General features: G+C 31.9%; 1 protein-coding gene across 4 annotated transcripts; it reads right to left on the reverse strand.

The window, feature by feature from the left end:
- Positions 1–775: 775 nt before the first annotated feature.
- LOC134709785 (glutamate-gated chloride channel-like) lies at positions 776–27,100 on the reverse strand. Of its 4 annotated transcripts, none has more exons than XM_063569929.1 (8): positions 27,003–27,100; positions 15,735–15,796; positions 14,786–14,841; positions 13,958–14,022; positions 7,475–7,710; positions 4,042–4,124; positions 2,049–2,189; positions 776–1,374 (listed from the first exon to the last, which is right to left on the reverse strand). In XM_063569929.1, the coding sequence occupies exons 2-8, from the start codon at positions 15,788–15,790 to the stop codon at positions 1,139–1,141; spliced, it is 873 nt and encodes a 290-aa protein (XP_063425999.1). In that variant the 5' UTR covers positions 15,791–15,796; positions 27,003–27,100; the 3' UTR covers positions 776–1,138. The 4 variants fall into 4 exon arrangements, with proteins under 4 accessions (XP_063425999.1, XP_063426000.1, XP_063426001.1 ...); XM_063569930.1 differs by having other exon boundaries at positions 26,775–27,070; XM_063569931.1 differs by lacking the exon at positions 14,786–14,841 and having other exon boundaries at positions 26,775–27,070.
- Between the last annotated feature and the right edge of the window lie 10 nt (positions 27,101–27,110).

Genomic DNA, 27,110 nt, shown 5'->3' on the forward strand with positions numbered 1-27,110 from the left:
TATATAACAACTGATAAAAAAATCATTGCACAAGGTCATGTTTTTCTCTGACTGTTTATGACATCTTTAACGAAATCCATTGGATGTTAGATGTGTACGGATTGATAATTTAGCTGTCAGATAACTGCAAGTACTCTCAAATCGGACGAAACGCGTCTGGCGTATAAAATTATAATCCTGGTACCTTTGATAACTATCTACAGCACTTGGTCGATGCCACTTCTGGAGGACGTTTCGTCCCCGAGGGTATCCCCAGTAGTCAGTACGTCGGTGTTGACATGCATATCAATTATATGGTAACTTATTATAAACAAAACTAAGGATTTTCTTATCCTAGGAATAGATTTCTTAGCCGTATTTGGCATAACCTTTTTGAATTTTGAGTCCTCAATTCTCTTCAACTTTGTACTTGTTTGGCTCCATAAATATTGGATCTGAGCGTCACTGATGAGAATTATGTTGACGAAACTCGCGTCTGGCGTATCAATTATAATCCTTACCTGTACTAATACTTTTTTTTTTCAAGTGACTCACAAAACTTTTTTTGTTTTTCGATTATTAAAAAATCATTACGTCAAAATGTCAAATATCCATAACAAATTCAGAGTTCAGACAGCTATTCAATTTATTAGACGATGACCAACACACTGGTGATAAACAATAATAACAGCCATATCAAATATTTTCTACTATACTTTGAAATTAGATATTTGAACGAAATAGATATATTAATTAACAACACCTAAACAAATTGGAATGACTTTCATAACATAGAAAAGAATACGAAATGGTTTAATAATATTGTTCTTAAGGACCAACTTATAGTCTAGTTTTCAAACCAACATGAATGTGCTCCAATAAACAACATTGAATATAATAAAAGTTAAAATGAAGAGAACCATACATATTTTATCCATTCTGTATGGGGTAATGCAGTACGATGATCTCATTGTCTGAACTTTACCATCTTCGACGTTTACCGGTTGTATTTGAGTGATTCTAGGTCTGCTTACTTTTATTTCTTTATTTTGTTTTTTCCACAGTTCACGTGTGATATACATATTATGAACTACAATGAACTCTATAAAAGCTAGAAGATTCATGCATAAACAAAATACATTCCATGCCAATAATGGTTCTAATTGTAGTAATGTACTGTGTCAGGAAAAACGATCATTACTCCCACCATTTGTGTGATCATTGCTGTAAATCCAATCGATACTACGCGGACTCGAGCTGAAACCTCGTTCAAGTGAATAAAGAAACCTAACCACAACATTATAACTATTGCACCTCCAGGTAAGTACACTTGTAGAACAAATCCTTTATACACCTGATGAATGTTTAGTTCCAGCTTCAAACAAGGTCTTCTCTCTGTAAAGGAAACCGATAATCAGCGGAAGATTGATAACAATTAAATTCAATTCAATTCAAATCTTTATTGCCATAAAACTACAAATTTATAGTATGTGATACAAAATAACAAAATGAATATAAAAATAACAACATCATCATTAATATAAGCAATAAAAGATAACAAATGTAGTACTTTTACTGTAAGCGCTGATCTCTGATGTAGTCATAATTCGTTTCATAAGAATAACTGGTATCTAAATTGATAGATTTGGATTCTCAGGTGAAAGCGTAAACTTTTGGTCAAGAAATCGATAGAGTTCTATTCACTTTTGACTAAATGTTCATATCAGGAAACCCTATCATGTCGACACAACCGGCATCGATACTTTTGGAGTTCATAAGAATACCTCAGGATTTGTTATTGATCAAGAATGATACATTTGATATGTACATTCAAATGATTTTACCAAATTTGAACATCGAGAATCTAACTGTTGCCACAATTTATTTTTACAAAAGTAAAAAGAAAAACAACAAGCATCATAACAATAATATAAAGAATGGTTTGGAAATAAAGATAACGTATCAACATTCTTTTGTTAATAGCCGTATAATTCACATTGAAAGATAAAAAAAACCTGTTCCTTAAAATCAAGACAGTGATAATACATTTTTATATCATTACAATTTACCTTTAGCCATTGAGGCTCCACCAGAACATTTTGAAGTCTCTGTTCTTGTTACTTTAGAATTCATTGAGAAGAAGTCATCGGAGTAAACGATAGAAATGCCTTCAAACCAAGATAACTCCATTTCATCCACTGTATAAGAATCTGAAATGTATAATTTATAACCTTTGTATATGATTTCTCATTTACATTTATACATTTCGATATAAAAATGTATACATTTGAATTGCATTATTTTAAAAGTATTAATGTTTTCATTTTCATGCAAAAGAAAGGTTTTCACTACTGCATATTACCCAAACATGTACTATTTCTGCTTCTACATGTATGTACTACGCGTTGATTATGATACCTGTATCACTGTTACTTGACCTGTCCCCACATTTTCTTTTAATCACATACATAGTTAATCACCAGCTGTTTATAATGCGATGTCGAAAGATCAAACCCTAAATAAAAAAGTGGATACAGACAGATCTACTTTAAAAAGAATGTTAACACAGATCATCTAGGAAATAGTAACGATATATCCCCACACACAATAATCGTTTTTAGATTGATATTGCGTGGTTCATATATTAGGAGAATCAAACATTTATGTCAGAATGAACGTCTTTGGTCAAATTAAAAATACACACTGAAATAAATATTTCATAACGGCCAACTAACGCATCATAACATCCGTATTTTTTGTCGAAGGGATGATCCCATCTGTTCCCTTTGTTTAAGGTGGTACCTAACACTACAGGGAGATAACTCTGTAAAGTCAGCTTAACGTTTTAACTACGTTGTGTTGTAAACGGAATATTAAGCTTTTTAATGATCAAAATTGGTGGTTGTCAAATTGCTATATAACCAGTGTAATTTTTCTGACAAAATGGTTGGTTCAAATTTTTAAAATTTTTATATTTTTGTAAAAGTATTTACTTTGACAAAATTTTATGAAAATTAAACGAGCCAAATTGATTTTAGTGAAAGTTTTGGGTAGCACCTTAAAATCTCTATTGTAAGCAACAACTCTCTATCAAAGAAACCACGATAAGAAACGACAACTGGTCAAACAGAATATTTCTCTTTCATAAACATACCTCCTCAATAAATGACAAATGTAAGATTAAAGTAAATTTCCTGTTAAAATAAAAGACTAACTTCACAACAACTTTAATTGCCATTAACAACACGACAGATGGATGTCATATATGTCCTTTCAGAGCAACTGATATTACCTCCAATTTTCGTTCGAAGTTTTGAGTCGGTTTGTTGTTTTACGTTGTTATTTTTAGTACATAAAAAAGCAAAAAGCCTTTTGGTACGTTTTTTTGTTTTTTGTCTTGATTTTGTAGGTGTCTTTTTGATTATTGAGTTTCGGTTCTCCTATAAGAAAAGCAAAAAAAAACACAGTTTAATGTCTAAATCAGATTTATAGTTAACTTAATATGTTAACAAAGAGGAAACTTCCATTATCTACTATTTCATAAAACAGATATCAAAATACATTATTACAATAAAATTGAGAATGGAAATGGGGAATGTGTCAAAGAGACAACAACCCGACCAAATAAAAAACAACAGCAGAAGGTCACCAACAGGTCTTCAATGTAGCGAGAAATTCCCGCACCCGGAGGCGTCCTTCAGCTGGCCCCATAAACAAATATATACTAGTTCAGTGATAATGAACGCCATACTAATTTCCAAATTGTACACAAGAAACTAATATAAAAATAATACAAGACAACAAAGGCCAGAGGCTCCTGACTTGGGACAGGCGCAAAAATGCGGCGGGGTTAAACATGTTTGTGAGATCTCAACCCTCCCCCTATACCTCTAACCAATGTAGAAAAATAAACGCATAACAATACGCACATTAAAATTCAGTTCAAGAGAAGTCCGAGTCTGATGTCAGAAGATGTAACCAAAGAAAATAAACAAAATGACAATAATACATAAAAAACAACAGACTACTAGCACCTAAGCATTTATTATTTAACGAACTTACTGCTTTGGAACTGTATAGGACATATCTCGTCTGTCATTGGAACTTTGAACAATCGGATCGAACAATAGAATAAAGCAACGTGTCTAAAAAGAAAAAAATGTTAAGAAATCGGATTATCGCAATAGAAAAAAATGTCAAGCAAATTAAGACAGAAGGCCGTACCTTGACCTATAATGGTTTACTTTTATAAATTATTACTTGGATGGAGAGTTGTCTCATTGACCCTCATACCAGATCTTCCTATATCTATATACAGACAACATCATTGCACGATTAAAACAGTTATATGTAATCAAAGACGTCACTTATGCATCTTTTGCAGACGAAAAGCACGTCTGGCGATGAAATAATTTTATTTTACAAAACCCATAAAAAAGATACCATAATAAAGTTTCGTTTCGAAGAAAAAAAACTTTATTTTTACGTTTATGTAACGAATATAAAGTTGAATCCCTTTAGAAAAAATATGTAAATGGATACAGCGTCACATTGATTCTCGAGATTTTTTTTAACGTCAAATAAACTCTATCATAGATACCAGGGCTAAATTTAGAATATACCCCAGACGCGCAATTCGTTAACAGAAGACCCAGCAGTGACGCTCGAATTCAAAATAGTTAAAAAGGCCGAATAAAGTACGAAGTTGAAGAGCATTGAGGACCAAAATTCCTAAAAGTTTTGCCAAATACAGCTAAGGAAAGCTATGCCTGAGGTAGAAAAGTCTTAGTATTTCAAAAAATTCAAAAAGTTGTAAACAGTGAATTTATAAATATAACAATATCAATGAAAATTCATGTCAGTACAAAAAGTGCTGACTACTGGGCTTGTGATACCCTTGGGGAAATAAATCTCCACCAGCAGTGGCATCGAGCCAGTGGTTGTAAATAAACTCATCATCGATACCAGGACTAAATTTAGTATATACGCCAGACACGAGTTTCGTCTACAAAAGACTCATCAGTGACGCTCGAACCCAAAAAGGTTTAAAAGCCCAAATAAAGAACGAAATTGAAGAGCATTTAAGACCAAAATTCCTAAAAGTTTTGTCAAATACAGCTAAGGTAAGCTATGCTTGAGGTAGAAAAGCCTTAGTATTTCAAAAAATCTAAAATTTGTAAACAGAAGATTTATAAATATGACCATATCAATGATAATTCATGTCAGTACAAAAAGTTCTGACTACTGGGCTTTTGATACCCTCGGGGAAATAATCTCCACCAGCTGTGGCATCGACACAGTGGTTGTAAATAAAGTCATCATAGATACCAGGACTAAATTTAGTATATACGCCAGACGCGCGTTTCGTCTATTAAAGACTCATCAGTGACGCTCGAATCCAAAAAAGTTAAAAAGCCAAAATAAAGTACGAATTTTAAGAGCAGTGAGGACCAAAATTCCTAAAAGTTTTGCAATAGAATCTTATCATAAAGTAATGTGGGCAGAGAAAATTGAATTAACCAACGATCAATATCCCTTCTGGAATGTTCAATATTATTCATTTAGATTCATGCATATTATATAGATTAGACCGTTGGTTTTCCCGTTTGAATGGTTTTACACTAGTAATTTTGGGGCCCTTTATAGCTTGTTGTTCGGTGTGAGCCGAGGCTCCGTGTTGAAGGCCGTACTTTAACCTATAATGGTTTAATTTTTAAATTGTTATTTGGATGGAGAGTTGTCTCATTGGCACTCACACCACATCTTCCTATATCTATACACTATTGTTTCAAATAAGGGTGAAGGTTTTGTACCATTAAGGTAGATCACAAGTATATATTTTTTGAGACAGGATTTTTTTATAATTTGCCAAAATGAAGATTTTACTATACTCTTTTCAAAAATTTAATAAAAAGTATGGGTCACCGTGCTATTTTCCAAGCTATGAGGCGTTGAAAATTGCCAAAATTTGGTTAGTTTGTTCATGAAAAAACAAATTAGTATGCATACAAAAATTTCTATGAGATAGAATTTTGAAATAAATTGTGAGAAGAAAATTTTCATAACATGTTGAAAGAAAATAAAAAGAAAACATGGTGTCACCGAACTTGTTTTCTTGCTACAAGTGAAAATAAAAAAAATCCCTATTAGCCCAGTATAAATTTTGTACTAAAAGAGTTATCTCCCCTTAAATGGCTCATTTGAAAAAAATGATTTTAAAACCAAACAAATTATATTTGTTAAAATATTTTCTATTATACGAATAATTTACAAGTTTTCTTTAAATAAAAAAACAGTCTAAACATTGAATTGCAAATCTGTCTCCAAATTTGCAGATTTAGGCAAATAACTAGACCTATTTTGTATTGCGATTGTACAATCCAAGATGGCGGTATACCATGAATCTACCTTAAAACGTTTAAACCCGCTGTAATTGTTTGCACCTGTCCTAAGTCAGGAATCTGATGTTCAGTAGTTGTCGTTTGTTGGTGTAGTTCATAAGTTTCTCATTTCTCGTTTTTGAGATAGATTTGACCGTTGGAATACCGTTTGAATGGTTTAACACTAGTTATTTTTTGGGTCCTTTATAGATTGCTGTTGCTTTGAGATTTGTCTCATTGGCACTCATACCACATCTTCTTATATCTATATACAAATTGTTCAAAACTTTTACTTTCGGTCAGGAGAAACTTTTATTTCAAATAGAACATAGGGGTAAAATGTAGATTTTGGCTTATTACTCTTAAACCAAAGCATTTAGAGTAAATCTGAAAATGGTTAAAACTGTTTATCAGGTCAAAATCTATCTGCCCAGAAATGTCAGACAAATTGGACAACCCGTTGTTGGGTTGTTGCCCCTAAAATGTTTATTTTAAGGATTTTTTTTATTTTTGGTTATTATCTTGAATATATCTTAATAGAGATAAATTATTATGAGCAATGATGTTTAGCAAAGCAAGATCTACAAATATATCATCATGACAAAAATGGTCAATTGACCCCTCAAGCAGTTATTGCCCTTAAAAATCAAATTTAACAATTTTTCGTATATTTTTGTAATCTTTTACAAAACTTTTCATCTGAAACAACTGAGACCAATTTAACCAAACTTGGCCACACTCAGCATCGAGGTGTCTAATTAAAAAAAATGTTTCTGATGACACTGCCTGCCGACATAAAAATAGAAAATATTGTGGAAAATGCACTTTTTTACTTATATCTCAGATCTAAAGCAAAGGTAAAATGGTTGCATTATTTCATGCATCGTATGTAAATAAAAATAATAGGTGAGCGACACAGGCTCCTTGGAGTTTCTAGTTCATTCGTGTGAACGGAACCATTTAACAACAATAATTACGTAAAAGGTTTAAAATAGTTTATGTGTCAATCGTTATTTTTTTATCCGAATGTCACTGGTGAGACTTGTGTAGACGAAACACAATCCTGGTACCTTTGATAACTATGAACTCTTTTGTCTTTGTTAAACATTACGTACCTTCTTGATATCGTGAGTGTACCATTCTCATAAATTCGTATAAAATCAGTTGGAACAACATCGAAAATACCTGCTGGTATTTCATTGACCATAAAAATATCTGGTAACCATAGTTTAGTCCAGTCCGAATCTGTACCGTACAATGTGATATAGTTGTTTTCTGGATCTACACTGTCAGATCTAATGAATCTGTCATCCTGCCATCTAAGCCTCATGAAGTAAGTCATCTCTATATTCTTAATAAAATAAAGTAGATAAAATAATAAATAGAGGCAACAGTAGTATACCGCTGTCCGAAAGTCATGAATCGATTGAAAGAAAACAAATCCGTATAAAAAACAAAAACCGAGGGAAGCACATCGACTATAAGAGGAAAACAACGAAACAACAGAAACACATAATGACACTGTAATCTTAAATATGAAGAACTACACCTTTTATACTTTAATGATAATTATAGATTATCGTTGATTATCTCAACGAGATGGATTTTTCTCGTTTGAGCTGGTACAGCGAAAGTGAGAAAATCAATCGAGTTGAGATGACCAATGATAATCTGTTTATCGCTATTTTACCTATGACGACGTTGTCAGTTTAAATGTCAATTTTGTTAGCAACGCCACGTGCTTGCTTAGTTTCTAGCGATATTTTTTCCATCTCAAGCTAGAAGCATGATATGAAAATTATCACAAAAAAAAGATCAAAAGAAAAATGCACAAAATATCGATAATTATAGATTATCGTTGATCATCTCAACGAGATTGATTTTCTAGCTTGAGCTGGTACAGCGAAAGTGAGAAAAGCAATCGAGTTGTGATGACCAATGATAATCTGTTTATCGCTATTTTACCTATGACGACGTTGTCAATTTCATGTCAATTTTGTTAGCAACGCCACGTGGCCTCCTTAGTTTTTAGCGATAATTTTTCCATCTTAAGCGAGAAGCATATGAAAATTATCACAAAAAAAGATCAAAGGAAAAATGCACAAAATAGCGATAATAACGATTACTAACATCATAGATGGGTATTACATCTATGCTAATATATATATTTTCAGATGATTTTTCCCCCGCAGTATTCGTAGTATAATTTGCATTTGTATAAAGCTTACTGTAGAAGCACGTGTATTATTTCACACATTTGTTATAATTTTTTTTCTCTAGTCGATATTAAGGTAGCACAATACAAAGTATTTTTTAATTCCAATCACTAACCTTTGAAATGTTGTAACTTTCAGATTAATCTTTTAAATGAATGCAATATTCTTATTATGCAATCATTATGTAATCAATTATTATGTAATTAGTGGCAAAATCTAGGTAAGTTCTTTTGCATGAATTTACATTATGTAGCTCTATCATTTCTTTAACTATACAGAAAATTTTAACGTCATCTTAATTAACATATCGTGGGCTTTAAAAGGGTGTCTCAGATTGTCACTATGGTATTGCATTCTCTCATAAATCTCTAATTAGTGTAAACATCCTAACCACATAAAAGAAGATAACCTTTAATTAGGTGTTAAATTTGTTCTATACATTCTATCTGAAATCTGAGACACCCTTTTGTAGATAATCGGCATAGGAACAACATATAACAAAATCAACCCTCTATGGTTACCTATGCAGAAGCTAATTTCAAATGAAAATGGAAATTTGGTGAAAAATATTTTAGAGACAGTTAACATTATAATTGGTTACATAATTGTTGCATAAGACTAACATTACCTTAATTTGAAATAATCTGTAAGCTATCCAAAACTACCACTTTTATAGATTTTCAAGCATTATTAAGAAAGTTACAGCATTTTAAAACTTGGGAGTTGGAGTTATAGAATCTTTGTATTGTGCTACCTTAGGGAGAAGATTTTGAGAAATGTTAAAATTTAGCACCACTAATTCGGGCCCGGCCAGAAAGTTGTACATACTTGTACTTAACACAAAATAGTTTTTACGCGTGAGTGTAACTTACAAAATATGTATAATATTTATGTAGTTTTTGTATCAAATGTAAGATAAATGACTGGTGATCATTGTAGAACATCTTTTGACTAATAATTTTGAATATTTAAAAGACGGCATCAAATTTTAAAAAGAGGGTACATTTTCCCTGTTTTATAGATCTGAAATACCAGTTATGGTATATTCGAAGTTCCGTGAACTAGATCTTTCTTATGTGTCAGTAAAGGTATGTTTACTTTTTCAGTACAAGACACCATAAACTGTAGCTTTGACATGCCATGATTGTCATGTTATTTGAACTTTTAAGCAAAAGAGCTGTGCCTGCTTGAAATTGAGGATTTTATCGCATAGAATTTTGGGCCATGAATTAGTGGTTTACTTCCTCAAGCATCTCCATCGGTGATTTTCCTTTTTTAAACAACAAATTTCCTTCTTTTTTTATATTTGTTTGACGGATGGAAGTGTTTAACGACCAAGTATGTGATTGCGTGAGATATTTTATTTAAGAAATAATTTCTTCATGTCTCTATGCTCATTTTAACTTGGGTAGGCATTATATTTGTCGATATTTTACATTGAGCGTTAGAGAGGTTTAAAATGTGGTCAAGTATAATGCCTACCCATGTTAAAACGAGCATAGAGCATGACATGAAGGAATTATTTCGATTTGAATAGGACAAGTACAGTTTTTTTTATAGGTCGAAGCGTACGAAAATACTGTAAAAATGTTTGGCTTTTCCCGTTTCCTCCCCGAGGAGTCTGCGCATTACATTTCATATTTGAAAAAAAGTTTAAAAAATACGAACAGGGAAAAAATATGCTGTTTTATAAAAATGTAAATAAAATTTTCTGTAAGCTGCTTAAATGTAAATATTTTTTTAAAGGATAACGATAGAAATAACGTTAATATACACAGTAAGTTCGTGCGCATGTGTCAAACATTTTTTGTGCTCATTAGAACACGGATTTGTTTACAAAGCGTAATAAGGACGTCATATTAGATATATCATAATAGTATATGTTATTCAGGTCTCAGACAGGGTATATACTGTGACATTCCCGGCTTAGAGTTGATATCCCGGGAATGTCACAGTATATACCCTTTCTGAGACCTGAATTACACATATATTACGGATTACCCCCGACTTAATGTTATTTTCCAGTGCAGGTATTTGTTGACAACACAAATATATGAAAAACCCAATCTGATATGTTCAGCATTCGTGAAGGATTTTCTAATTTGTGATCTGTGAGCATAATTTTATCGTGTATGTAATAATTTATAATAACACTTTTTACTATAAATTTAAATATTAAAAGTGTAAATTGCGTGATTTTGTATCAAAAATGTATAAGTGCCTGAAGCACGTCATTACTTTCCCTCTGTGAGCCTCTGACAGTCACATAGTAACCGGTGTTATGATGAATTTTTTGAGGTTCCAAATGGGGATAAAAACGTCGTATATTCCCCGGCAGTTTCCTGAATATATACTGACATCTCTGTGTTGTTATCCAATCACAAAGCTCGACACAATTGTAATCCGTAATATATATATATAACCGCCTAAAAGTGTACACAACAACACCAACAGCAAAAAAGGAACTATACATATAATTATTTATAAATATTTCGGATAATATGTCCTTCATCAGATTCTATGGTTGTGATGTTGAATGGATCATATATCAGTCTACTTAATTTAAACTATAATAACAGTCTTGAAATATAAATTTAACATCGGCGAGGGAAGAACACAAATGCACTACTGCAAATTTGTAGATATCACATTGTTGTGCCAATATTTAGGGTTATTACAATTATAATATGTGTTTTCAACCATGTAACACTTTCCCCTGGTGATCCAATGAATAGATCTGTCGTATAATTGGCACTTGATTAGGTGTGCTTGAATATATATACATCTGTTGTAGGGTTGTCACTGACTCAGACGTACTTATGCATATAATTATTTTCTGTGACTGTATCTTACATTAATTTGTAGGATCCTTTACTATAGATAATTTAGCTGATCTGTAACAATAACATCTTCATGCCTTATATATCATGTACTGTAGTACGCCGCTAGATTAAAACTGACGTGGAAAGGTAACATATGGCCACCGAAAGCTCTTTTTTTGAGAGCCCAGGTGGTTGTGTGGTCTAGCGGGACGGCTGCAGTGCAGGCGATTTGGTGTCACGATATCACAGTAGCATGGGTTCGAATCCCGGCGAGGGAAGAACCAAAAATTTGCGAAATCAAATTTACAGATCTAACATTGTTGGGTTGATGTTTAGACGAGTTGTATATATATATATATATATATAAAATGACTGAATAAATAGTCAACGATCAATCTTACAGGGCGATGGATCATGTAATATGATTCTGTACACTACAAAATATAATATATAACAAGTGCAAAATAGTCCCGTTTGTTCTTACATACAATCCAGCCTTTAATAATCTTTCACGTTTGATCCGTGCCAATTGGCAAACTATTGCCAAACACCCTAAATTATCCAAGATCTTTCCCAATCCTCCTGTCTTAGCTTTTCGGAGACCAGCAAGTCTGAAAGACTTATTTGTTAGAGCTGACGTCTCCTCAAATAAAAGCTGTTCAATTGCAGGATGGTGCAAGTCATGTGGTAACAGACGTTGCCTGACTTGTCAACAAATACTGAATACTCAAACATTCACTTGCCACTCGACTGGGTCTGTGTACACTATATATTGCAATGTAACTTGCAAAACCCAGAATGTTGTATACCTCCTTCAGTGTCGATGTGGCATGCAGTATGTTGGCGAGACAGAGCAGCCATTTAACAAACGCATGAATGGTCATCGAAGTGACTACACTTGCAAGCCCGACCTACCCGTAAGTCGTCATTTGAGATCACCTGGACACACACAAGCTGATCTCAAAAACCTTACCATCACGATCATAGACCACAACGAGTGTTGGTCGAAGGTCGACAGAGTCGCTCGGGAAAGATTTTGGATAAGAAAGTTACGGACAGTCTCCCCAGAGGGCATAAATGAAAAAACATAGAACGAGTCCCTCATTTTCCTGTTACCACCTGTTTCAAACAACGCCGGATTTAGTAATGGCTTAACAGTTCCAAATTATTTTTTAAAATAACAGTTTAAATTACAGGTTTTCATTGATTCGGGATGATGTATAAGTACGTTGCCACGTTCAATTATTTTACCTCATTATACAAAACTTTTTTTTCAATCACTATTAGACTGCTATTCGTTTGGAAGGCTTTAATATGTAAGTTCTGTTGTAATTGCCCTGCCGTTGTCTAATTTATACCATCCTGGATCGGTAAGGACATATTTTATTTTTTTGATTTTTTTGTTTGAGGACTGCCCTCAATGCAGTTATTACATCTCAACTGTCACATCCTTTGGAAATCTAGAGTTGTGCCATTTCACATTGTAAATAACTATTTTTATTTTTGGCATATTTCTGTAGTCTTTGCGGTGTGTTTGGAAATTTTAAAATTGTTCCAGCGTTCGCTTTAATTGTATAAATCAAGATTTTGATAGAGTCTCAATTTGAATTGACATGATTCATTTGACATCGTGCTATTATTGAAGAAGGATATCTGTTATCCGAAATATCTAATATTTGTATATTTTATAGTTATTTTATGGTGATGTTGTACCCTTTTTGACTTGTTATATATATATATATATATATAGTTTTTGGTGGCCTACTATTACCTTTCCTCGTCAGTGGAATCTATAGAGTTGACACACAGTACATGATATATAAGGCATGGAGTTGAAATTGATTACAGATAAACATTTTTTCTGTTTTTCAAGTACGTATAAACAATTGACAATCTTTCGACACATCCATCTATTTGATTATCAGTGAATGAGACACACGGCTGAAACACATCTTATATTCACAATTAGTTTAAATATTAACTTAATAATTTTAATTCTGCAAATTTGTGTAAGCATATTTTTGTTCTTCTGTCACCGGGATTTAAATTTATACTATTGGGATATCGAGACAACACCATTTTGTGCTTCTTTGTTTGTTTTCTAGTAGTGATTATGATTATTACCCAACTTTGACCGCTAAACTCCTACTTTTGACATTTTTACCTATCATGTCTGTTTGTTCTGGTCAAGCATCGTTGTCATTAATATGGAATTTTATGCAACTACCATACAAGTGAGACGTTAAGCAAACTATAAAACCAGGTTTAATCCACAATTGTTTACCTGTACCGAGTTAGCGATATCGAAGTTGTTATCAATTCGATTCAAGTGTTTGACCTTTTGATTTTGCAATTTGGTTAGGGACTTTTCATTTTGAATATTCCTCGGAGATATTTTTTTTGTAATTTTACTTTTCAATAGATTTGGCTATTTATTTAAGGTCACTATTGGTCAAGTGCAGCTCCTAACATTGATATGTTATTATACATTTGTAGCTTAAAACATTGGCATATGAGTCTTACTGATAAAGACAAAGACAGGAAAGTGATTAGTACGCACCATTTTAATTGAATTAACAATCATCTGGTTGAGCTCTATCTGCAAGTTCACACCGACTCTGGATCCTGAAATAATCAAATATATAAATGGCCGTTTAATACATAGACAACATATGTTCATGAACGCCATCAATGTTCACAACTTTCCAACATTAAAGAAATTCAGAGTTCATCGCAGATCCGTGTCAGGGTGTGTAAAATGTATTACGTGATGTAGAGCTTGCTATATTATATTGACTTATTGATGAAGACTGTATGTTGAGTTTTAGATGACTATTTCTTCTTGCCAATAAATTTAATTCGAATAGATGTAATAAGCATATAATTATTTATACAAAGTAGTGTATTGCCAGAGATTCGGACTCATGATTGTTTTGGTAAAAGTTCAACTGATAAATACAGTTTGATTTAAGAAATATATTTTGCATAATAATACATAGTTAATCACGTCTTGAAAATTCCGGAATGAAATACTTACTTCCCTTTGTATATAATTATGAGTTCATTTTGTAGATTGTCCTGTTGAACATGAACTACTGGTAAATTATTGATCATGAAAGTTAACATAACTACATAGACATTAGTTACACGAATACGAATTTGTTTATTATAGTGACATTGTGTATATATACAGTATTATAATAATATTTGTCAATACAATGTTTCACACCCGGTCAATTGGACCTATAGGTCACTTAAAAAATATATATCTTAAAATCATTTCATAGAAAAGTCCTGTAGTTCAATTATTTACATACATAAATTGTCTGCGTTTTAGAAATCATAGTTGTAAACTAAAATAATGTCTATATATCTACAAAAAACTGACCATTGTTAACTGGAATATCAGCAAATTCTGATGTGATGTTGAACCACTTCTGACTTCTGTTGATGATAACATTTATCAATACTAGCACAATAAAGATTAAAATACATATAATGAGCATAGCAAAATATAAGTTTTGTGACGCCAAAAAAAAATTCATTAAACATCAACGATATTTTCAAAATGCCAGTTATAAAAAATTGATACGGTATTCCCGTGCTTGTATTTCCTATCGTGATTTTCTTGATAGAGGGTTGCTGCTTACAAGGAAGCTATTAAACCAAGAGTTCAGACTTCCAAATGATGTTGTGTCATGTGTAGTACTATTGTTTATCTGTTTTTTTTGTGTTTTTTTTTTCATTTTAAGCCATGACGTTGTCAGTTAATTTTCGATTTATGAGTTTGACTGTCCCTCTGGTATCTTTCGTCCCTCTTTTATAAAAAGATATGATTAAATAAATGATAACACTGCCATGCTAAGAAATATTAAAATTCTATAAAAGTATGTTCTATTCTTGTTAGTGGAATGATATACTTTTAATTATTAAACACACTGACATGATCTATACATTAATATTTTAAAAGCATTTTCTAGACATATTAGCTAAGACAATTCTGCATAAAGTTGGTGACTGACGTTTACAACAATTACCAACTACACAACTGAAATTAGCAATATAAATAAATCATCTAATTATGTCAGCACCAAAGCCATGGCTCCTGAATCCTTAATTACTACAATTTTAACAGGAGTAACGACAACTGAAATGAAAATATATATTTATACACGATACCTACCTGAGGAAGAAAAGCACACCCTTTTGGACAGTTTTTATTAGGTGTCCCCAAGAAATGTCATAACAAATGTGTCTTACATAATATTTTTGTCTTAATAATATTACTCCAGTTATAACAAATTATATCGTAAACTTACCATTGAATAAATACTTACAAAACATGCTTTTGAATAACCATCAATCCAAGGAAATAAAATGTTATCCCTTTCATTTTTTCCTGACAATAAAAAAAAAGTTTTGTTTAACATAAACCATGCTCCTTTTGCACATTTTTTATTATATAAATAAGGCCGTTATATTTCACGTTTAAATTGTTTTCCATTGTCATTTCGGGGCCTTTTATAGCTGACTATGGGGTATAAGCTTTGCTCATTGTTGAAGACCGTACGATGATCTATAGTTGTTAATTTCTGTGTCATTTTGGTCTCCTGCGGAGAGTTGTCTCATTGGAAATCATACCACATCTTCTTTTTTTATATACAAGATAAAGAAAAGCAACAGTAGTATACCGCTGTTCAAAACTCGTAAATCCATGGACAAAAAACAAAATCGGGGTAACAAACTAAAACTGAGCGAAACGCATTAAATATACGAGGAGAACAACGACACAACATCGAAACGCAACACACACAGAAACGGACCAAGCATCAGACAAAATCCCACGAGAACAACAAACATAACATCTAAACCAAATACATGAATTTGGGATAAACAAGTACCGTGCCACGTCTCATCTTAATATCTCAAAAATAAGAGAAAACAAACGACACAACACTAAAATGCAACACACACAGAAACAAACAATAATATAACAATGGTAATCTTCCTGACTTGGTACAGGACATTTTTAAAGGGGAATAAAAATGATGGGTTGAACCTGGTTTTGTGGCATGCAAAACCTCGCACTTTAATGGCAAAGTTAAATATAACATTGAAATGACAACATAATATTACAGGACTACAATACAAATAAATAGGAGAACATATTAGACAAAGAAACACATGATTAATAGATAAAAAAAAGAATCAGGTTTAAAATTCAATACGTCAAAAACGTGTTTAAATATAAGAAGATGTGTCACGAGCGCCAATGAGACAACAATTTGTAAATGTAAACCATTATATGTCAAAGTATGGTCTTCAACACAGAGCCAAGCTCACACCGAACAGCAAGCTATACAGAGCCCCCCCCCCCCCCCCCCCCCCCAATGACTACATGTAGTGTACAACCATCTAAACCGCAAAACCAAGAGTCTAGTCTATATAAAAATCTTAGAATCGACACTTATGAACCACATCAATAAACAACAACTACTGTACATCAGGTTACCAGGATGTTCAGTTTGACTTTCTCTACACAGATATATAACTTATATTGAAAAAAAAATGTATTTGTAACTTTTTATATTTGGAATGATTTTTGAAAAGTATACTGAAAACTTTTCAATAGCAATGTTCACTGTTCACAACTTGTATTTTTCTATTTACATGTCTGGAGTTTATATGGAATTACATTTGTGAGTTCATTTTTTCTTTAACCATGCCAGTTGGAAACTTTAACAACAGCAACAAAAAATGTACCAAAAAATAAGATAAACCAACAGTACCAATATAACAGGCAGCTAAACCATGTAATAAGTCATTTGAAAAAAATATGTATGAAAGAGACGGTAAATGTTATTGAGAAGACAACGAAGCGATAAGTTACTTCAAACTTTTTTTTCTAAAAAAACATATTCATGACAATATACAGCATTATATAACTACAGACAAGTGTCTTATAATAATTTCTGAATCAACCGGAGTCAAAAAAGTTGTGATTTCTTTTTAAGATATAGAGAAATTGAAAGCTCCGTTATCAACGCCAAATTATGTGATTAAAATGCGCATTGAAATGTTACAGTTACAAAATTAATAACAGCATGAAACGTGACAGGTTATTTTGGTAAAATTTAATTACTTTAAAATCTCAACCATCCTTTTATCCACTTCATTACGATAGCAAAATGTTATACAAACGTACGTCAATAATACCGAGAAAACAGCATTATATTAATTATTCCAAGCGAAATAAGATACTAAGTGGGAAAACCCCCCAAGTCAAATAAAGAGAAATAAAAATGAAAAAAAAGACAAACAGCAATAACACAATTGCACAAAAAAATAAGATTAAGTAACACAAACCGAAACACAAACTAGAATTAAACTGATGTGCTTCGGAAGTGTTAATTGTTAATTGAACTGATGTGCATCTGGAGCCTAATCTCTAAAATCCATAATGACAAGTTCAACAGACAAGACAATGCAACAAACAAACTAACAATGAAACTCATACACTATGGCCGTGTTCACATTGACCTAAATTCGGTGTTGTGTTTGTGTAACTCACACGTAAACTAAACACAATTGCGTTCCCATTGATAAAACTCAATGTTTACATGTAGTTTAAATCAAGTTTTATCTACACACAGTCGATAGTCAATGTAGGCCTTGTGAAGGTTAAGTGTACACAAAACTACGCATTTAGGACATTAGTTTTACCGTGTATATTATTTATGGAGGAAACTATTTTTGAGTAAAATTGATATTTTTAAAATTGCTAAGCATATGATAAAGTTGAGTATAAACTAGGCATTTAGGACATTAGGCCGTATTCACACCAAACGCCGTGTACAGTAAACATGTTTACAATTAGTTTAATGTAATGGACACTGGTTTCACATTAAATTTGTTCACATCTATACACATTGTTCATTTACCTGTACATAAGATTTTTTCACACTTGTAAATTATATGTCATTTAAATGTTCATTACTTAGAACTGAATTCAAAGTTTTTCGGAAATTTTTTCTAGCAGTAAGGGAACGACCATTTGACTTCAAAAGGGCCGGGGATGGAAATATTCCGATCCCTAATTTGATAAATAAAAATCTAGTCATACAGATGATAAAAAAAATATTCTGAATCAAGAGTTTCCCCATACATTATAGTGTTAAAGTTTAAAAAAAAAAGTATTTGATCACCAGCATCGAAAAAAAAAAAATCGGAATAAAAACGTACGCGAGAAAAAAAATCTGACTCAGATAAAAAAAAAAAAATACCCTCCCCCTTTTTGCAAGGGTAGTGGTTGCTACTTTATGAAAACCATTTTATAATTTGCTATATTGAATATACTAGAGATGTCTCGATTACGCATTAGAAAACGTTAGCTGCAGCAGCGTGATTACAGCCGAAAAAAAAGGATTGAGATATTAGGGATCACTACATTTTTATCTTTTCTGTTTGTTTCAAATGATATTTCTTCTTCAAGGAGTATTTGGTAAAGAAATAGGGTAACGTTTTTTTTTTTAATTTAAGTGTTATTTAACGGATCTGAGATACTAGACAAACATATCATTTACCTCACACTTTTTTTAGTCGCGCATTTATACGTGAATCGTTATTTGAGTAAAGACCAGTGGCGAATATTTTTGTGTACGTCAAGTCGATTCGGGAAACCCTGATTGTAATATATTATACGTTAAGCAAAGTTTAAGAACTCTTCTGTAAGTAAGAGTTGACAGTGGCTAACCTATGTTTAAAGGGTCCCAAAAAGAGCGAAACCTTGTGTGTCGATAAAATAAACATGCCGGGATTCACATTAAAAGCTAACAAAACTTTAAAACAGACTTATTAAGAAGGAATACAGTTACGATACTCTTGTCCGGTAATTAAAGATTGCATATTTTGGCTTTAGTACTTATTCACTTATAGGGTCTTTGTATCGAAAATATACACATTTATTCTGAAACCAGTTTTATCTAAACAATTTTATTTAGGAACCAGCTGAGGACTTCCTCCGGCTGCTGGAATTTCTCGCTGTGTTGCAAGCCCATTGGTGACCTTCAGCTGTTATCTGCTCTTTGGTTGGGTTGGTTTCGCTTTGACACATTCCCCATTTCCATTCTCAATTGTATTTCATAAACAGTGACAACGCATTTTGTTCAGATTAATAGACGAAGAATATATCTGAAAATTCTACTAGTGTCGCATATAGGAAAACAATTGTATTCTGCACAAAAATAAACTATAGTCATTTGAGATTTTTTTTTTAAAGATTTACAAGATACAAATATTTAATTTATATAATACTGCCACTCATTTTCAATAAATAGAAAAAAACAATTTTGGCACATTTTGACCTTTACCTATGTCGTTATATTCATAATATTGTGTTCGCATTAATGCTTATTCGATAATTGGACAACCCTATAATTTTCTTAAATTCGTGAGCGATAATTAAAAAAAAAAATATGTGCTTTAAACTTATTTTCATCATATAAACCTACTCTTATTTAGTATAAATACAAACACGTAAATAATCATTCCCAGTTTCCATTCTAAATTTTACTTGTACGCGTATAAAAATTCAAATAACATAGTTTAGTTCACAATATATCAGGTATTATAGAATGTAACTTCATCGCTTATTGTGTTGAAATTTTACACTGTTTCACTTCAATTCTCGTATTCTTTTAAAATGCTTCCACTTTATTCTTTGCTTTTATTAAAAAAAAAAAAAAAAAGAATTTACCGTACAAACGGAATGCATTACGTGAGGAATTTTCTATTCTTTTTAAAAATATCACTCCAGCACTTGGGATAAATTCCAGAAGAAAGACAAGGGTTAAAAACTTTTTTTAAGAATAGGTAATAGAATTGATTGACCTTGTTTTAGCATATTGTTTGAGATGTTATCCATCCCTGGACAAAATGGATATTTTTCATTCTTAAACTTAATATGTACATATACATTTTTCTGAAGAAAATTCTTTAATTTGTCCACATTAAGAAGAAGTTTTTAATTGCTTTCTTCCAGGAAGCAATTCGCCGACATATTTTCCGTATCCAAAGTGACATAAGCGTGATCCATCTCGAAAAAATCTGGTGATCGCACGTATGGATCTATCACTGAAATAAACTGATTGTACATGTTAAAAACGTGCTCAATATCCATGCTTACTTTGTTGATGGTTAACGATAAGGTGACAATCGGTAAACCCCGGCTTCAAACACGATAACGGTAATGAGCAGCCATATTTTCACATCATAACCAACAGAGAGAAAAAAAGAACGATTATACGATACATTTGCGTAATAAATGACAAAATTGTGCACAGAAGATAATGAAAAATACATGCATTGGTTCAAGAATTGGATAAACATTATTTTTCACAAGTCACTCGTTTCATATGACTTTAAAGTCTATAAATATTTTAACTTAATATTTACGAAAGACATTACATGAAATTGATTGATATCAATGTGTTATAAATCTTGTTAGTAGTCAAATAACATAACGACAATAAAGATTAATGTTGGATTGGTTTATTTAAGATAAATATACGAGGTTAGATGATCGAACTACTATGCCGCTTAATTACTTCCTTAATAAAAACACTGTCTGCAATTATACATTTCCACTGGAGAAAAAAAAACAGACTTGCTTTTCATGACTGATTAAACTTACTGGAATGGAACAGAATGTGAACAATTGCAAGTCAAAGTATGACCTTCAACAACGAGAAAAAACAATAACAACTATACTAATAATAATTTTATTTAAAGGGAGTTACTCATTTGGATTAAACCAATTTCCAGTAAGGCTCTCTACATACAACATCAACTACATGAATAAATAATTAATCTACTACTAGACATTTGCGAAAACTCACATACACCTACGATTAGGATTACGATTACACTTAAAAGTGTAAATACAAACAGTCGTTCCAAACCAATGCTATCCTTTTATGATGATTTTAAATGTTGAACAATTGAGTTTTCAAGCAAAACATGTAACTATAACTAACATATTTAATATTGATCGTTGTGTTTAATTATACTAATTTAAGTATGCCATATGTTGAAGGCTGTACTTTGACCTATAATGGTTTACTTTTATAAATTGTTATTTGGATGGAGAGTTGCCTCATTGGCACTGATACCACATCTTCATATATCTTTATATGAAAAAATGAACGAACAGCATTTCATAAACTAATTTGACAACTGAGATTTTTTTTAAGGAGAATGAGATTCAAGAAGTTGTTGTTTAAGAACTACATGCATATATAATATTTTTTTCGTGATATTTCATGTCCCTTTCGGTAATTTTTTATAATCTTTAACTTTATCTCAATCGAGAAAACAGTTTGTTTACGTTTCCTCTATCAATAAACATTCAAAAGTATACGAAAAAAAACGCAACTAATTTTTTGCTGATTGTATTTATGTCGACCTTTAAAATATAGAATTTGAACTATAATTCATCATCGTCAGACTCTGACGAAGAGACACCAAGACTACGTAGGAACTTCTGAACCTTTTTCGTAATAAACTTGCTGTAGGCCTCATGATTTTTTCTAATCAAATTCATGAGCGGCATTTTTTGGGGTTTTGGTTTTTGTAGCTTGGCCCTCTTGCCAGCTTGCGGTTGCTCAATTTCCTCCTCATTCGAATTCGTGTTGTCTCGTTCTTTTGGTTTCTCTGGCTCTTTTGGTTCTTCCTGTTCTATATTTTTTTGTACTGGAGAAGCATTTTTTTTTTTTTTTTTACGGTTCTGGATTAAGTGGCCCGTTATTATCATCTTCAGAGGATAGATTCTCAAGTATCTTATTCCTTTTGTCATTTGCAGTTGATGGGCCAGGGACATTTTGATGATTTGTTTCTTTGATGCAACTATTGTAGAGATCTTGTGCTTCGGTTGTCAGACTATGGATGTTTTCCTTAACTGTGTTAATTATTCTGTCGCACGAACACGGATGTGTCTGATATGCCCTCAGCATAAGTAAAAACTCCTGGTCAGATACTGCGACAATTTTCTTTTTCCGTTTAAGGAATTGAGGGTCATGCAAAAAAGGGTCAAATAATTAAAAAAATATTAAACAAGAAATTGTAAAATTTATCAAAACCAGGATATGTTTTTGAGAGCAAGACATCCAACGCGAGTTTCTTTAAAATTCTGATTAATATGCAGAGAAAATGTAGAAAGTTAAATAGACTGATAACCCACTATAGAGTTAAGATTGAACATGCAATCGGATAATTAAAAAAATATAAAGTTATGGGGACTTTGTGGAGCATCCAAGACAGCGATTAACATCTGTAATGACCATATGCGCTGCCTTCGTTTGCCGCCGTAAAGATTTATTTACATAATAAAAAAATCATTTTACTATCATGTATCTTTATTTGATTTTTTGTCTTTTTTTTTCATTTTGAGATGACCCTTTGTTTTTTTTAACTGTAATCGTAAGTCTAAGGTGTAATCCTAGGTGTAGACCTAATTTCCGCAAATGTCTACTACACACATGTAAAAATAGAGGTATATAAACAAAACATAATGCAACAGTGCACACGCTGAAATATCTCGCTATTGATATTATGTTGATAGTCCTAAATATAAAGCTTTATTACAATTTTAACAGAAAATTAACATTAATCCAGAAAACTTACAAAAATGTGTCCCAAGAACACGGCTGCCCCACTCGCACTATCATTTGCTATGTTCAAAGGACCGTGAAATTGGAAATCATCAGGCCAACCATGCATTGAAACCACTACGGCAAAGCAAAATTCAGTCATCTCATCTTCATTTTTTTGGAAAAGTTTCTTAAATTAATAAAGTTAAGTTTAAGTATTCTCATTAAATTTAGCTTGATAAGAGGACTAGCAGAATTTTGGATTTACCATAGCCTCAGTGATATGATAATTAAAAGGACTCGCCAGTCATTAAGTCAAGCGAGAATCCTGCCTTTGTCCAGACAGTGATCAATTATAAACATTCTCATTTTTACAATTACATGTAGTAGAAAGTAAGCATAGCATTTCATTAATTATAAAACAAAAGGTGTGGTATGATTGCCAATGAGACAATTTTCCACAGAAGACCAAAATGACACAGAAGTTAACAACTATCACCGTACGGCCTTAATTTCTCAATTGAGAAAACTAACTGCTTAATTTATGTACAAAAAAATGAACGAAAAACAAATATGTAATACATAAACAAACGACAACCACTAAATTACAGGGCTCGTGACTTGGGACAGGCATATACATACGGAATGTGGCGGGGTAAAACATGTTAGCGGGATCCCAAACCCTCCCTTAACCTAGGACAGTGGTGTAATGTCTACATTTAAGTGAATATGTCTTTTAAAAATAAATCTATGCTGTATTTGCATGGCATCAAACAATATTACATCATCATTGGTAATCATACTACAACTGCTTATACATCAAAATTAGCAATCATACCACTGCTGCTTATTTTCATATTATACAACTCACTTGGAGGGTACCATTCCCATTTTATCAAACTACTACCCAATAACATTAAAAAGTAAATAAAGAATAAAATAAATGGTTAAACAACGAAAGAATACAGAATTCTACATTCCACCCCTACCTTTCTTTTCCAACTTGTTGTATAATTCTTGTCAACAGAATCAAGTAACACTGAAGATGCATATGTCGTCGAAAGGCCATCTTATGTAGTGAAATTTATATAGAGACTTCTGTTTGAAGGTAGAATACTAAAATGTTTATAGGTTTTTTTTGGTAACTTTTAGGTGTTATGGATTCTTTTGTCTATTACTGTAATATCGTACATACTGATAGAAATAGCTGGTCTTAGACTTCATTAGTTGTCAATACAATGAAATTTGAAGCGACTGACATACAAGTGAGAGTTGTAACTAGCTATAAAACCAAATTCAATCCACCATTTTCTACATACGAAAATGCCTGTACCAAGACAGGAATATGATAATTGTTGTCCATTCGTTTGTTGTGTTTTAACTTTTGATTTTGGCATTTGATTAAGGACTTTCCGTTTTAAAAACATCCTACTAATAAATCTTTGGATCTAAAAATGATTTGACGATTGAAAGCTTCTTTCATTTATATAAAGAGTAACACATATGGTTCTTCATACCTTGATAAGAGTACAACTCCATCTAAATATTGTAATCATTTATCTTCCATGCAATTACATCGTACACTAAAAGAGTGAACCATGGAACCTTGTGGCGAGAAAATAAAAGAATTTGATCGGTTTCGTTATGAATTAAATTATTTTTTTCTCCAAAAACAACCATACCCCCCCCCCCCCCCCCACCCCCGAAAATCAAATGGTTGCTGCCTTATGAATACTTAGTATATTCTGGTGGAATGTAAACAACGCCAAAACTGTCAACGGGTTTATTTAGAATAAAAACTTTCCCGTTTACTTAAAGGCACTGGCTACGGTTACATGGAAATGTAACAATAATTAAAATATTATTACATTGCAGACTAATTACCGGAATGCAAAGTTGGGAGAGGAACCGATTTATTACGAATGTAACAATAATTACTAAGGCTACGGTTACATTACGTTATTGTTACATGAAAAACAGCAATGTACGCTAGATTTATTAAACTTAAATCTTCTAGAGTTTTATTGCTTTATTCTTTCATATGTACGAAACAATACTTGTAATACCGATAAATTATCAATATAGTATTCAACAAATGGTGTATAACTTGAATAGTTTTACGTATTAATGGTTTAGATGTTCTTAAAGATACTATTCAAGATTAGAAGTGTCAAAGGCGAAAAATATAATAGTTCAATCATACAATGGTTTCACTTTTTTAAAGTATTTATTATAATATATAACTGCACACCTACTCTTATTACTGTCATTGTAATTTAAACCCCTTTTGTTTAGGGTGAAAAAATGAAAACTTTGGATGCGTTTTAAACGAAACTGAAACAATATCAAGACATAAATTTCATACAGCTATTCAAACTGACGCAAATTGATACATCAAAATCAAAGTTTGCTAACTACGACTTAAATACTAAGAACTTCTGTATGTACACGTATCCGTGGAGGACGTAATTTGTTCATCAAAAATGAGTCGGACTTTAAAAAACACTTACTGGATTTGTAGAAAGCGTCATTGTAAATAAAAAATTAATTGTATGTTATAAATGTATGTATTGTAAATATAAAATAAATGTCTTCAACTTTTATTATTTGGTACATATTACTAGTTCCATCGTGCATTGCTGTGTTTCATGTAACAATAACACAATGTAACCGTAGCCTCAATAATTATTGTTACATTCGTAATTAAACAGGGTTTTACCCAACCATGCATTTTTTTCATGTAACCGTAGCCAGTGCCTTACTTAAAACCACAGAACATATTTACAGTCTGTTTCTTTAATTTCTATCATGTTCTTTAAAATTCCGTATAACCAATTATGATACCCCTTGATCGTCTTCTAGTCACCTTTTTCTGTTTTTCATTTTAAAGTGAAAACCAGGAAAATTTATGACATTAATATCGTCCGTTTTCATATCAATGAAACTTACGATATCGTGCTTTTTAATTATATTTTCAAATACTAGATATTGCATTCTGGACTTTTAAAACAGTTAAAACCTAAAATATTAACATCATTAATGACATGATTACTATAAAAGGTACTATTTACGCTAGTTGAACGACCACTAGTTGTATAGGAATATGAACTGTTTAAGTTAACAAAGTGGCGGTGCATTTCAACTTTTTTAAATTGAACTCAAGTATTTTAGATTTTTGAAAAATTAAAAAAATAACATTTAAAAAAATCAATAAATTCTACCATTATAATCTAGCACTGATAAGCAAACAATATATCATTTTTCCGGATATTTGTCTTTAAATTCATAAAATTAAGTAAATACACATTGATGTAGTAAATACAAATAATAACCTTTTTAAAATAATTTAGACAAAAATCGTAGTTCAGTGGTTACAATAAATGAAATAGATGTATGTTTCACGCGACAGCCTAGTAATATAGCCGGTTTTTTTTTAAAATGAAGCTTGTCGCATGCAGCTTTAAACATAGTTTCAACAATTTTATTTTTCGTTTTTACGTACAATAGCAATAAATATGACATCACAACATTATATATTTTGGACCACAGGTGCTTGGGTATATATGATACAGATATTTAAAAAAAAAATCGTTCTGTGCAATTCTCACCTAGTTTCGAGTGATTTAATCGACTCAGAGAAAACACCTAACTATACTATCCATACTAAGAAACAAAAAGGCAACAAACTCGACGTCATTTTTCTATTATCTATAAATGAATAATTTGACCTACTTGGTCTGGATTCCCCAACTACTTCTCTGGAAACGTGCCTTCCTTGCCGTCAGATCGCACACATCGTTTCTTTTTATCTAATTGGTATTGTTCGTTAAATTTGTAATCCATCTATTTTATTATATGCTTGAGATGGACTAAAAGATTGTCATAATAACCTTTAACGTAAATTTAAGCCTGTAAATAAGGTGTTTACTATACTTTTTAACGGAGCTAGATTCAACCAACCTCTCTCTTTTCTAGAGTCGTGTGCCTTTTGAAATCACATTTTACAACAACACTAATGAGTATTATTTACAAAACTACGCAAATCAGCTACACGTAGTCAGCCAAATC

This window comes from Mytilus trossulus, chromosome 3 (genome assembly GCF_036588685.1).
Source record: "Mytilus trossulus isolate FHL-02 chromosome 3, PNRI_Mtr1.1.1.hap1, whole genome shotgun sequence".
NCBI classification, from domain to species: Eukaryota; Metazoa; Mollusca; class Bivalvia; order Mytilida; family Mytilidae; genus Mytilus; species Mytilus trossulus.